General features: G+C 39.3%; 1 protein-coding gene across 3 annotated transcripts in view; it reads right to left on the bottom strand.

Annotated features, from left to right (window-relative positions):
* Positions 1 to 2,766: 2,766 nt before the first annotated feature.
* ACTR2 (actin related protein 2) overlaps positions 2,767 to 14,746 on the bottom strand; it is a 35,369-nt gene continuing 23,389 nt past the window's right edge. For all 3 annotated transcript variants that reach the window (XM_027131850.1, XM_027131851.1, XM_027131852.1), the window contains 3 exons: positions 12,669 to 12,814; positions 8,490 to 8,622; positions 2,767 to 5,503 (listed from right to left, as the gene is read on the bottom strand). In XM_027131850.1, the coding sequence (XP_026987651.1) occupies positions 5,333 to 5,503; positions 8,490 to 8,622; positions 12,669 to 12,814 (450 nt within the window). In that variant the 3' untranslated portion in view covers positions 2,767 to 5,332. The remainder of the gene's footprint in view (positions 5,504 to 8,489; positions 8,623 to 12,668; positions 12,815 to 14,746) is intronic.

Raw genomic sequence — 14,746 nt, 5'->3', positions numbered from 1 at the left:
AGATATTTCCTCTCCAGAAGTAAAGCTACATCTGGTAGGTGGGCTCCTTGGCCAGACTACAAATCATTTCAGTCAAGTGCCTGGATCGTAGTACTAGCTGTACTACCTTGAGTTCAGGGAGCTGGGAACCATGCAAGTCAGAAGGGAGGAGAAAACAGCTCTAAAAACCACTCTGAAATAAGCAGTTTGCTCTGGTTACTTCACCACTTCCAGCACCCAACTCGCATCTACAGGGGCCCCTAAAAAGTGAACTTACCCTCCTGACTTGTTTACTCTCCTCAGGATCCTGCCTGTTTTCACCAATGGACTCAGGTGAAACAGACCTTCCCTCCACTTAAATCACAAAGAGCTGCTAATAATCTTCACTAGGTGTCAGTCTGAGTCACTGGACTTCCTTTTAACTCACACCAACCTGTAAATGACTGATGGTGCTTTAACCTTCCCAGAAGAATTTGCATTTTGAGCAAAGGATAGTATCACCACCTGAACTGAGGATTTGTTTGGGGCGGTGGGGTGGAGGTCAGCGTCAGTTTCCAGGGCTTGTTGACTTCTGAACCTATTTGCTGAAAGCTCTAGAAGTTTTCAGAAGAGCGAGACAAGGGCATGCAGGTGTGGGCCCTGGGGAGCGGGTCCTGTTCGTCCTGTTAATATCCTACAGCAGGGGAGTGAGGGCTTTGGCGGGGATCAGAACCATCAGTGCAGTTGGAAAACAGGCAAATCCTCAGGCCCAAGGGTCAAATTTGGAGGTCCAGAGTGGGGCCCAGGAACTTGCGCTTTTAAACACTCCATGTGATTCTGACTTCAAAGACATTGAGAGGCAATGATCTGAGTATTTTAAAAATTATATAATTATACTCTAGCTACATAAATTTTCTGTAGGATACTTAACATATTAAATTCTACCTAAACTGCTAAGTAAAGCAAAACAAGCAAAATGGCTTCCCTAACTGATCAAGATCCTTTGAATTGTACCTAGTCAATAGTTTTAGGTTCCAAACCAACATTCCTTCTCAATAGTTCTTAAATTGAATGCCAAACACTTTCACATGTAGATAGATCTAAGAAAACATATACGAACACACACACACATTTGGAGGTACACTGAAGATTTCAAATTAAGGGGTCAAATGTATATTATCAACTTACTACTTTCAACATTTGAACCTCAGTTAAGGCCCAAATTTCTCTTTCTTTTAATTTTTTTTTTTTTTGTTGTTGTTGTGGTACGCGGGCCTCTCAGTGTTGTGGCCTCTCCCGTTGCGGAGCACAGGCTCCGGACGCGCAGGCTCAGCGGCCATGGCCCACGGGCCCAGCCGCTCCACGGCATGTGGGATCTTCCCGGATCGGGGCACGAACCCGTGTCCCCTGCATCGGCAGGCGGACTCTCAACCACTGCGCCACCAGGGAAGCCCTATCTAGGTAACACATAGCCTTCACATTGTGTTATTATAAGTAGTCTAGGAATGATTTACAGAATACAGGAGGACGTGTGTAGATTACAGGTAAATACCATGCCATTTTATATAAAGGACTTGAGCATCCTTGGATTTTGTTATCCTGGCGGGGGACACGTGGGTAGTGTCCTGGAACCAATTCCCTGCTAATACTAACTACTAAGAGCTGCCTTATTTACATCCCAACTTTATTTTTACTCTGTAGCTAAAGTAACTGCAATATGGCAGGGTTAAAGTCAGTAATTTGGCCTTTACAAAGCACTCAACACTTGCAAATATGCTTTTCCAGGTCCTTCCCCCACCTCCTCCACTTACCTCTGATGTAGCATTTTCAAGCTTCTAAATAGTTCAAGAAATTTGAGCTGGAGGAAAAAAAGTGATCCTACAAATACCCCCAGGTACTGTGGGTAGTTGGCCAATTAGTCCAAGGTTAGACAGCATGTTAAATATTGAGCTAAAATCAATCCTTGAGTTTCTGGTTCACTTTCGTTGGATACCCTCTTCGATGGTTCTAAAATTAGTAGTTAATAACCACACTCAGTTGTACAGTGGTCAAGGTTTGTGGGTGAAAAAAAGAATGAAGAGCACTGAGACATTCATTCCCTCAACAATGACACCTAATACAGTGCCCCTCTGTAACATGGACATAGCAATCACACCATTCTTCTGGTGACCAGGAAGAGACTGGATAAAAGACACCAGAGGAGAACCTCAGGAAGTCCTGAGTGACTCTGGCCGTGAAGGGAGCAATGAGGTTGAAGCACACAAGTTCATGGAGCAAGAAAAACAAAAATCCTCACATCTGCTCCCCAGACCCCATCCTCAAAGGCTAGTATAAAAGTAAGAAAGGGCTGGGTCAGCTTAATAAATTTTCATGTGTCTTTAGTTGCTTTGTTAAAAATAATATGCCTAGAAGTCTGCAGATGAGGTAAAATGTTGTTGAAAAGAGGCATGTTCCATATAGATCTCTCGAGCATTCCTAACACTGCCAAAGCCTCCTTAAATCTTCCGGGAGACAAACAGTCTCCTAGAGGGAAAAAAGTCTAACAGAGCTGTAGCTGTGATTTGCTTTTATTCCTAGGGTTTTCCGCCCCCCCTTAGGTATTTAAAATCATATCAGAAATAAAGATCACACCAAAAATAAATTATTTTTTGTCATATAGTAGAATGTCACTGAACTGAACTTTGCCTAACAACTAGCATAAAGTTGTCGATACGTCTTGCATTAGCAAAAACGAAAATATGAATAAAAATAAGAAAATGAAACCAAAGAGAAATACTATCAAGAGGAAAAACAAAGACAAAATTCAAATTTACTTTGAAAAATCTGATTTTATTTTCTGAATCAAAAAGAAGTGTATTCATGTTAAATTTAGAATGTTTAACTTTCCATTGATCTCTCAAAATACTTTCCAAATATTGTTGACAGTGCTCAGAACTGTGTAAAAGTTAACATCCAATACCACATTTTTTTTTCCAATAACACATTTTAAAGAAAAAAGTTTAAATGCAGGACCTATTTCTAAGAAACCCTTCTCAAAGGTCAAGGCATTGGCAATTCTAATTTTAAAAGAAAAGAATTTTAATTATTGGAAATTTAAGTGACAAAGGTTTTCAAGAGCTATATATCAGATCTCTTTTAAAACCGAAAAAAATTTAATTTCTGAGGGACTCATACCTGACAACTCCAATTAAACATGATACTTCCCCACCCCACCCCCAAATTACTAAATGCGTTATTTCACCTTGGAATAGGAAAATTATAAAATGTAATTTAAAAACTATACTCTTTCTATATATTAATACATCATTTTAACTGTCATGTTTGCTAGCAGAATTATAAAATTAAAACCAAATTCTACATTCAAGGGACAAATGACAAATGCTTTCATTGCTTTATTTAAGAGTCTATCCCATTTTTTGTTGTCTTCTACCCCCATATTTTAAAATCATGACCAAAGGTCAGAAGTCAATCCATTTACCTGAAATGAACTAGTAGATACTGGTCCTACATCTGTGTCCTTTAACAACTCAGTATTCAAAAGGCTGGGGTGGGGGGGATTTATAAGAACATGACTTAGGAACACTTTAGAATTCCAAAGTGACTCTGATACCCACGTCCCTAAAATCTAACAAACGTTATTCATAGGCTATTCACGTGTACTGAAGCATGTCCAGCATGCAGGCAAACTTCTTTTACTTGTTCAAATTGAGGTAAAACAGACAAAAAATACACAATATTAACAGAAGCTGCATAATTAAAACTAACCTTCTTTTGCTGCTCATTTCATATAAACTGATTTTTAAGTTTCTTCACAAAAAAACAGATGCTATAGCCAATAATTTCTCCAATTTCAGTCACCCAAAAAAGTACGCTTCTTCTTTCTAAGTCGTTATTAGTAAAGAATGTTTTGAAATGAAGAAAAACATTTTTCTCCAGAATGTGCATTTTGTACTTAGAGTGATACAATTTCTTATTACTTTATTTTTCAAATTTAGAAGGAATTCAAGTCTGGGTACTATTTGATATTTTTTCAGATACCAAGCAATACCAACAGGATTCATAAATATGGTTTTCTGACAGGTAAATCGGCTAACATTTACAAAATACCAACAATTCTTCTTTCAAGCTTAAGATGGCTGAGATTTAGTAGTTATGATTAGTTTTTCAGTACAAATATGCATTTAAATCTTGATTTTTTTTTGGCCAACATTTTAAATAGTCAAATTTTACTCCACTTCCAGGTTTTAAATGAAAACATAGCAACAAAAAAAAACTAGTGAAAATTACCCAACTGGCACAAGTCCCATATTTCAATGTTATTTTTAACCCAATAATTATAACCTACTGCCAGTAATTATTTATATGTATCTACTTGTTTTTATTAAATAAGCACTGGTTGGTTATATAAAAGAATTTTGCAAGAATGGTACTTGGCACTGGGTTACCTTAATGCTTCTGGTATTAACAGAAGCACTTAGAAAAATACCAGCTCTTAAGCACTTTTTGTCTGTAATTTGAATTTCCAAAAGCTTTTTTTCAATGTTACTTTTCCATTGGTAGATTCTAGGGAGTCTACTCCCAGCTGATCTGGTTGATTTTAAAAAACAAATAAAAAATCCCTAAGTCACATAATAATGGGACACTACACTTGCTTTTTACAGCATATGGAAATAGTTCCAGGCAGACCAAAAGTAGAAAACCTGCCAAATCAAAGTATTGTAAATAAAGTTCATCTTACGTACCCCAGAGCAGAAAAGCTCAAAAATCAAAAAAATAAAATCAAACCCCCCCCTTTCCTCCAAGCAAAACCCCACCCCAAACGCTTTAGTTCTGAGCCAACCATTTCCCTAAAATGTTAATACCAGAAGCTTTAAGGTACTTAAAGCTGCAGCAGTAACACAGAAAGCGCCACACCACAGGGGAAACGCTACAAAGGGTTCAGCAGCCGCCCACTCAGCCCTCACCACCCTACCCCAATAACACATAAAAGCTCCTGTGGAAGTTGTTTTTTCTTATGCTAATAAAGGCATACCACCTAGTGTGCTAAAGACTAAAAACTAGCAGCATTAGAACAGGAAAGTGAAAATAGGAAGGCTACAGGAATGATCTAAATGCCTACTTAGGAGAAACAGAGCAGCAGACAGGACCCCGGCCCTCTAGTGTTTGCAGGGAAGTGGTGGAATTAAGCAGTCAGATTTACCCACATCAACACAAATTTAACAAAACTTCTGCAAGACACCAGAATAAAACCTGACCTTTCCAGTCAAAGGGCACAGAGAGGCCTCATCCATGTCCTGGAGTTGAATGAGTTCAAAGATTGGCAATAAAGGAAAAAAGAAAGCATTAGGGGCGTGATGGGAACCAGCTTCGCAGTTTATCGAACAGTCACCCCAAGTTTCTCCAGCACACGAACACCCTTCTCTTGGTATTCCTGTCGGGTCATCCAGAAGTTGTCTTTGTCCTTCATGATGTCCGCTAGAACTGCGCCACCCAGGAATACCATGTGCTTTCTGCGGGGTGGGTCTTCAATGCGGATCTTGAATTTCTAAAGGAGAAAGAGATGATAAAACGTCACACGCGTGGTGCTTTCTGCTTTATGAAAATGACTTTTTCTTATATTCTCTTGTTGAATTCTCACAGAGGTCCTGTGACGTAAGTATCTCAGTTAGAGAGAGAAATTTTGTAATTTGCCCAAAACTCACAGCCAGGAGATCACACATCCATCCCAGTGTGCTTAGAACAGTCGCAATGTACACCTGTGGCCCCATCGTTAACTACACTCCTTGTCACTCTCAAAAGCAGCCTGATTTGAACAAAGAATTCCATGTTCGCCCTACCAAGAGCCCAAGTACCAGAGCCCTGTGACAGGTTTCCCACTAATGGGCAAATCACCTGGCCAGCTGTCAAATGAAGAGTTGGGATAAGCGGACTGCTATAGTTTCTTCAAGGTCTCATGCCCCTATGATTGTAGTCCCATGCAATAGAGTAAGTTTTAAGTTCTTTTCTTATAAGCAAAGCTCACTTTCTATTCTCTCAAATTCAAACGAAATGTTCTCAAAAACAAACAAGGCCTAATACGGTCAAAATAAATTATGAGGATGTTGGAAAAAATGAACACAGTAACCAAAATTAAAGACAAGCAGGAGCCACTATTAACTGTCTAACAAAGACCTCCATCTGTAGGTCAGTCAACACCTGAAAGAGAAACCTCAAAATGAAACAGCAGTTTTATTTACAAAGTCACAAATCCCGCAAAAAGACTCAAAATAACTATGTCATTCTACATTGTCTTTACATCACATAAATGAACCGTAGGATCTGTCATAACACATGACATAGAAAAACATCTGTTTACTTATTAATTCTGAGGCTAACCTACTGTTCTAACTGTTCTAGTTACTTTTTTACTCTTTGGCAGGGGTCAGCAAACTTTTTCTGCAAGGGACCAGAGACTAAGCACTTGAGGCTCTGCAGGTCTCTATGGCAACACCTAAAGGCAGCCAGAGACAATATGTGACAATAGGTAACATATTATGTGACAAAAGAATGGGTCTGGCTGTGTTCCAAAAAACTTTATAGAACAGCCAGGTTTGGTCCAGGGCTATGGTTTGGCAACGCCGCTCTCGGGGACACCTGGCTAGCCCCTGAGGACACCACTGCCCCTGCAGCTTTCTCAACTGGCTGCTATTTCTCTCTCTCTCACTACCTGCCTAACTCTGGAGGTTGGTAACAGTAATTCTTGTTCACTGTTCTCTCCCTCCTCCATGCAACTCCACAGCCACTCAGAAACTCACCCTATCTGACTACTCCATCCACCACCCCTCTTTGCCCAGGGCAGCTATAGATGCCCAGGTTATTCCTCCTCATACCCGCTCTGTGGCACGTCTGCGTGCTCTCTCCACCATGTCCTGACATCATCCTCAGTGATTCTGTCTTTCTCTCCCTCACTCGGCAGAACACCAACTCGGGTGATCAACTCTCTTGCTCTGCCCCTGCCTTCAAGCAACTGAACACGTGTCAGAGAAACTCAACATCTAGCTTTAAACGTTACCTCAGCTGAGCCCCTCAGTGCTGCTCGGCAATCCCGTGACATTTCTCTTCTCTCTTGCACTCTGCAAGACACCACTTCACACCTCCTCGTCTATCTTATAAACCTCTCCCAGCTCCTTCCTCCTCCTAAGCTGTCTTGTGATTTCACCTTTCCTCCTCCCTTCCCTCAACAATCTATTCACCACCCAGACTTAATGATCCTTTAAACAAGTCAGATCCTACCATCTCTGCGCAAGATCCTCCTTCCTCAATAGGAGGAAAGCCAAACTCTTCCCCGTGGCTGAATAAGACTTACATCTTATCTCACGGGAGTACTTCTCTGATCACACTACACAAAGGAGCACACCGTCTCCCCCAGTCACTGCCCGCTCTCTAGCCCCTAACCTGACTTCTCCATAGTGCTTATTACTACTGATATATTATTCACAGACTAAACGCGGGGATTTTTGGTTTTGTTCACCACTGTTTTGTTTCTCCCACCATCTAGACAAGTGTTTGGCACCTAGGAGGAGTTCAAGAAGCATTTGCTAAATAATCATCTGAGACTGATTTTAAATTATATGTATACTCAAAGTCAGACAAATGAGTGAAGTACTTAGACAACATGGCTCCTTTTGAGTCTTTTAATTTGTTTAATGTATGAGTCCACACACAATTTAATTTCAACAATTTGAGTCACAAATAAAAGATGTGACATAGTGTCTCTAATACATACAGCCCTCTGTAGGATGTAATCTCATTATATAAACTGATCAAAGTTGGTGAGATGAACCTCAGAGATTAATTTAGAATTAAACGACTCTTAATTGAATGCATAGTATGTATAGTATACTTCACACAGTCCAGGGTTTGTAGAAAAAAAATCAATGCCAAATAACCACCAACTGTTACGTACTAGTTTAAAAATTTCTTCCTACTCTACACACCAACAACTACCAATTAAAGTCTGTTTCAAGAGCTATGATAGTTGACGGGGATGCAAAAGAACTGGAGACACGGTGTTGTTTACAATCTGATTGGGGAGATAAGACATATGCAAGAAACAGCCAGAAAATAACTCAGTCAGAAACATGAGACAGTCCAAGAGTAGCACTGAATGCTGACTACATATTAAAAAAACAAGTTAAAAAAAAAACAAACCCAAAGGGGTCTTTCTCTCCCCATAGTACAACAGGTTCTTCCCATATACTTACAGGCACCTCTGGCTCCAGACTGTTTGTTACAGATGAACCAAAACATCTGGCCCTGGGCCCAGGTGCCTCGATACACTGAATACAGAGGTGCCCCGGCACTAGGACGGCTCTGAGACAAAGCTCATCTTGAACCATTTACTTCTTCCTACCTCTTCAAGGCTACACTAGACTGCATTAGAAATTTGTTTAGAAAGACTTCTTGCTCCCTCTGGTGGCTGTCAAGAGTCACAAACTATTTTACAGGGTTTTAAAAGTATGTTAACAGTTGAATTATTGATTGATACTTACAGAAAGTTTTTCCACATCTCCCTTCAACACTCGTTCTAAGTAAAGCTGTTTAAGCTCTCGTTCCAACCGTGATGGCAGCCCAGGGTACATAGTAGACCCTCCAGAAAGCACAATGTGCTTATAGAATTCAGATCTAGAAAAACACAATAGGTATTCATTAGGGGTTTCAGATTAGGAAAACAGTATCTCAGAGTTGCTTTTATTTACATGAGCCTCAGGTGGCTGCTGGGAGAATTAAATAAAATTCAACATGTAAACCACAAGGCTGAATGTTTGCTATTACTACTGTTAACAGATAATAAACCCTCTTTATATATAAAATTATTAGCATTTTGATAACAATACTTCTAAAGCACGTAACATTTTCTTGCAAATGTAATTGAGTCTTTTAGTAATGACCAGTTTACATTACAAACTTGAAGTATTTGGACTGTGCTATCACAGTGCTTCCACCGAGCCACTTAGATGTGGTTGTTTGCTATAATTAACCATATTCTACCACGATTCCAGTTCTTGCTTTGCTCCTTTGCTTTGAGGCCGTCAGCTACTATTTTTGGTTAGATTGATGTGCTTGCTTCTTCTTAGAGCAGTCCTCGCTTTCTTCCTTAAATATGCTGTTGGTCATGATACCAGATAATCAAATCTAAAATAACCGCATATGTAGTAAAAGTAACATCATCTGAAGTGAGGGTCTGAGGAACTCTTCTCCTAGTAAAACTCAGGAGCTAAGTCACATCCATTTTGGCCTCATTCAAACTCACTTCCAGGTTTTTACTTACTTTCAGGTTCTCAAAGGCTCAGGCTATTATAATTCTAGCTTCTAGAATAAGTTCTGTATTGTTTTTAATTGCAGAAGTATGCACATGAGTGTGACATAAACTAAGTTGTTGAGGTATAGCTACATGTGGTAAATGCCCATGAGCATTTATTTTGATTTTATTTTTAAAATTAATTTATTTTTATTTATTTATTTTTGGCTGCACTGGGTCTTCGTTGCTGTGCACGGGCTTTCTCTAGTTGTGGCGAGCAGGGGCTCCTCTTCGTTGCGGTGCACGGGCTCTTCTCTGGTTGCTGAGCACAGGCTCTAGGCACGCGGGTTTCAGTAGTTGTGACTCACAGGCTCTAGAGTGCAGGCTCAGTAGTTGTGGCGCACAGACTTAGTTGCTCCACAGCATGTGGATCTTCCCAGACCAGGGCTCGAACCCGTGTCCCCTGCATTGGCAGGCGGATTCTTAACCACTGCACCACCGGGGAAGCCCCCCATGAGCATTTACATGTATGCTTTCAACACACAGGACATGCAAAACAAAATCTGAGTTGTGCTGCTTTCCAGAGCTAGCAACGTGGAGAGGGTACTGAACCTCACTCCATTGCTTTAGGAACACCAAAACTTTAATCACTACCAAAAGGAATGCACTTTGAAACATAATTTTGCTATTAGTGATCATTAAATCAAGGGACAAAAGCATCTACCCAATCCCTACCGTAAGAATTTATCATAATTATTAAGTCTAGATGAGATTTTTGATCATCTTCCATTAGATTTATAGCTTTTTATAAGCCAACTGCTATTTTTATTAATTTCCATTACCAGCCTGTTCCCCAGCCAGCCCACAAAAATTAGGGGGTTATTTCATTCAGGGTTAAATAAAGAAGTAGGCAAACACTTGCTTAATAAAATGCTTCTGAGTGAATTTCTCAATAACTTGAGTACAAAGAGAGCTTTCTAAACTATGACTCAAACTCTAGATGCAATAAAAGATTATAAATCTTTTTATATAACTAAATAAAAACAAAATTTTGTATGGCCAAAAACACCATAAGAGACAAATGAAAAATGACAAACTGTCTGCAATAGATATCACAGAGCTAATATAAAAAGAACTTTTTCAAAAACTGAGAGAAAACATTTTTTTTTAATTCCATAGAACAGGCAAAAGCCACAAACAGATAATTCACCAGGATAAGATATAAAAATGGCCCTAGACATAGAAAAATATATTCAACTTCAATCTTAAGAGAAACGCAAATTAAAACTACATTAAGATATCATTTCTCACTCATTAGACTTGGCATAAAAGTAAAATGCTGAAAAACTGTGTGAACAAGCTGTTGGGGACACAGGTGCCCTCATATATGACTGGTGGGAAAAAGAAAGGGTACAACTTTCATAGAAGGGAACTGAGCAATAACAAAACCACACACATTTATCCTTCAACCCAACTATTCCCCCCAGACATTTTTTCAGAATATATATGCCCAACAATACAAAGACACAGTGTGCACAAGGTTATTAAATGCAGCATTATCACTGCATTATCACACTGGAAAAAAGAATGCAACTGGAACAAAGAATAAGGACAACCCCTAGGAAGTGGCAGATGTAGAGAACAAACGTGTGGACACCAAGGAGGGAAAGCGGGGGCAGGGCAGGGGATGAATTGGGAGATTGGGATAGACATACATACACACGTGAATAAAACGGATAATAAAAACCTGCCGTATAAAAAGAAGGCAGTTTTAGACATTAAAAAAAAAAGCTTGTTTCAAATACATTAAGTGAAAAAAGCAAAGTGCAAAGGAGTATTTACAGTATGCTACCTTTTGTGCAAGAAAATAAAAAAGAGGGAGGAGGACTAGGGTGAAAGACAAGGGGTGGGGAGAGTAATACTTCTGAGTATACTTTTTTGTATAGTTTTCACTACCTATTCAGAAAACAAAATTAAAGATGAGCCAGGAATATCCTGTGCCACAAAACAGAATGAAGTAGAATGTGCTCAAAAAGAGATGAGGGCACATCAAAGGACACAGGAGCTTGCTTGAAGGGGCTCTCACAGGCGATATCAGGAACAATTTAGCACCAAAATGAAATAAGGCAGTAATAAATTATAATCCACCAAATAAAATCATGAGACCATACTGATAATCAACAAACAAAACAAGGGAGAAAGGAAAAGGACTTCTTTATGCTAGAATGCCAACTAATAAATACAGAATGACAGAATGAGAAAAAATCACCTGTCTGCAACCATCACAATAAAAATGGATTTAGGCAAGAATCATCAACAGACGCCAAAAGGGGTGGGGGCCAGAGTTTGATGAGGAACAGGAGATTTACACAGTCTCAAAGTATTTTCCCACAAATTACTTAAAAGTCAGGAAAGGAAAAAAAAGAAAACGTACACAGTGGAGAAAACAGGAAACTTCATTAACAGTTTAACACTAATATCACCAATTCGGAGCAAACAGACATCACTCTGGATGTGATAACCTGAGAAGGACACATCACTTAAGTACTGTTCTAGCCAAAAATGCACAATCTAAATCTAATCATGAGAAAACATTCAAACCCAAATTGTACTCTGCAGAGATATCAATGTCATAAAAGACTGAGGAACTATAATAGATAAAAGGTGACTAAGAGACATGACGACTAAATACAGTGTGTGACCTTAGATTTGATCCTTTACTGGAGAAAAGAAAAACTGTATAAAGGACATTATTGGGACAGTGAACAAAACTGAAATAGATGGTAGATGAAAGTATGTCAGTAATCAATCCCCAGAACTCAATAATGCGCTGTGGCTGTAAGAGAATAGCCTCATTCCTAAGAAATACAAAGTGAATATTAAGCAGTAAAGAGGACTTATACATACAACCTACTCAAATGGCTCAAGAAAGAAGAGAGAGAGAGCACACGAACATGCAGAATGTTAAAATCAGTAAAACTGAAAACTGGACAGTGTATAGGAGTTCTCTATTCTATTCTTGCAACTTTCAACATTTAAACTATTTCAAAATAAGATTAAAGAGGCACCTGAGACACAATGATATATGCTGTTCAACAACCCGTGTCATCCTATCAGAAACCTGAGTGAGACAACAGACAACTTGGTCATTCTAGCTATTTATATTCCATCTTTTTCTCTTTTTTTTGCGGTACGCAGGCCTCTCACTATCGTGGCCTCTCCCGTTGCGGAGCAACAGGCTCCGGACACGCAGGCACAGCGGCCACGGCTCACGGGCCCAGGCGCTCCGCGGCATGTGGGATCTTCCCGGACCGGGGCACGAACCCGTGTCCCCTGCATCGGCAGGCGGACTCTCAACCACTGCACCACCAGGGAAGCCTATTCCATCTATTTCTGATAAATAACTTTGAAACAACGATTTCTAATGTACCTGGTATCGATGTCAGCTGCCTGGATTGTGTTAAAAAGCAATTCAGCAACACCTACTCCCTCAACATTGATCAAGTGAGGCTGAAACAAAGCTTCTGGTGCTTCAAATCTCTCTCCCCCAACTTTGATAATGCGGCCATCTGGGAGCTAGAAACCAAGAACAATCAGGTATCAGCAAAAGATTTAAAAAATTCCTAGTGCTCTTTAGATGTTAGTACTTATAAACACCTGTTCTAGAACCAAAATCATTATCAGCAATATATTTCTCTGAAAATACATTTTTGAAAAAAGATAAAAAAGGTAAATTAAATACATCAAAATAATTGTTTTTATTATCATGCTATGTTCTGCTTTTAAAATGGTATGTCACGGCCCCAAATAGGAGGAATTTCTTGGAGGATTCGCCAACGCACGAGTGTGTGATGGTCCACTGGTGTGTGCAGGTGAGCACTACAGGTGGCGCTGATCGCCCATGGCAACTGGATTTTTGCTGGGGTTAGTGTTGCTTATCATTTTAACACATTTGTGAGTTTATGGATATTTTTACCATGGAGCACAGACAAATTCAATTAAAATTTTTAAGTAATTTCTTTCACCAAATAATTACTCTGGGAAACTTTATTATTTTGTCATCAAAACACTTCATATCATGTGTGAAACTTCTGTCAAATCATTTAATCTAAAAATTGTATGATCAAGAAAACTTAAAGAATATTGACCTAGACTATTTATTGGGCAATTCTGTTGTATCCTCCTTACTAGGTCCTATTAAATTTTAAATGATAATGAATAAATATAATTTTAAGAAAATGAGATTTAAACAACTGGTCAGATACCATTACAACATAACCTTGTGCAGAAAACTCTTAAGTTACATCATGTTTATATTTAATTAAATGAGAAATGTTAAACAAAAACTCCCTCACAATTCACTGAATTGACCTAGGTAACAAGCATGCTTGTATACGCTGGCATTGGACACATTTCTGTATGACATACCAGAATTAGTTTTACATTAACATTTCTGACAGTATATTTGTTTAAAATAACATAATTAAAATAATTATGTTTAGATTCCAAAACTGACTTTCCAATATGACAAAGCATGATGAAGCAAGTTCCTTAAGACATTTACCCCCGTTTGCTATGATTGTTTACAAGTATGTGCAAAGCAATCACTCCAAAATTATCTTTTTATAAATCACATCAATGTCTTTAAAAAATAATTTACCCTTAAAAAAAATAAACTTTAAAACCCAAACTTGAAATCACCCCAAGATACATGGAAAAACTTCACATGGCACACTACTGTTACCAAAACCTCTGTACCTGGCCCTTCCAGCCTCTGATGGTGTGGCTCTTCTCAAAGCTCTATTTGCAGGCCAGCCTGGGGCCACCTACCCTAGGAACTACCTCTTGGATCTGTTAAAACTGTATGCTTCCCATTTCTTTGCACCAAATCTCACCCTTTCCGTTAGTTGTCCACTCTTAACCCTCTTCATTTACTCATCAGTTCACTGTTTATTTGTTGCATGTATTTTTGTAACCTACCTCAAACTCTCTGAGAAAGGAGAATAAATAAATAAAATATGTCTTACACTTCTAGTTCCCTTATGCTCTGCCTCATGACACTTTCTTCCAAAGTCAGGTAGGTGACAAATTATAAATCTAGGGTAACTGCCAAGAAGGCTTCAGGAAAGACTCCCCAGAGCAAATCTGGAGATCATTAAGTTGCAAAGTATTGACTTATTGACTATTTGGATCAGTATCTTCTAAAATTAAACAATATAACTTATAAAAATTTGTAATTATTTTTATTCTTTTTTTTGATTTATTTAGTTTTGGCTGCGTTGCGTCTTCACTGCTGTGCGCGGGCTTTCTCTAGCTGCGGCGAGCGGGGGCTACTCTTTGTTGCGGTGTGCGGGCTTCTCATTGCGGTGGCTTCTCTTGTTGCAGAGCACGGGCTCTAGGCGCACGGGCTTCAGTAGTTGTGGCACGAGCTCAGTAGTTGTGGCTCAAGGGCTTGGCTGCTCCGCGGCACGTGGGATCTTCCCAGACCAGGGCTCGAACCCATGTCCC

This window comes from Aethalodelphis obliquidens, unplaced genomic scaffold, assembly GCF_003676395.1.
Source record: "Aethalodelphis obliquidens isolate GAN/ISIS:26980383/991018 unplaced genomic scaffold, ASM367639v1 scaffold40, whole genome shotgun sequence".
Lineage (NCBI taxonomy): Eukaryota > Metazoa > Chordata > Mammalia > Artiodactyla > Delphinidae > Aethalodelphis > Aethalodelphis obliquidens.
Note: the sequence above shows the minus strand (reverse complement) of the source record. Positions and strands in the feature narration are given on the sequence as shown.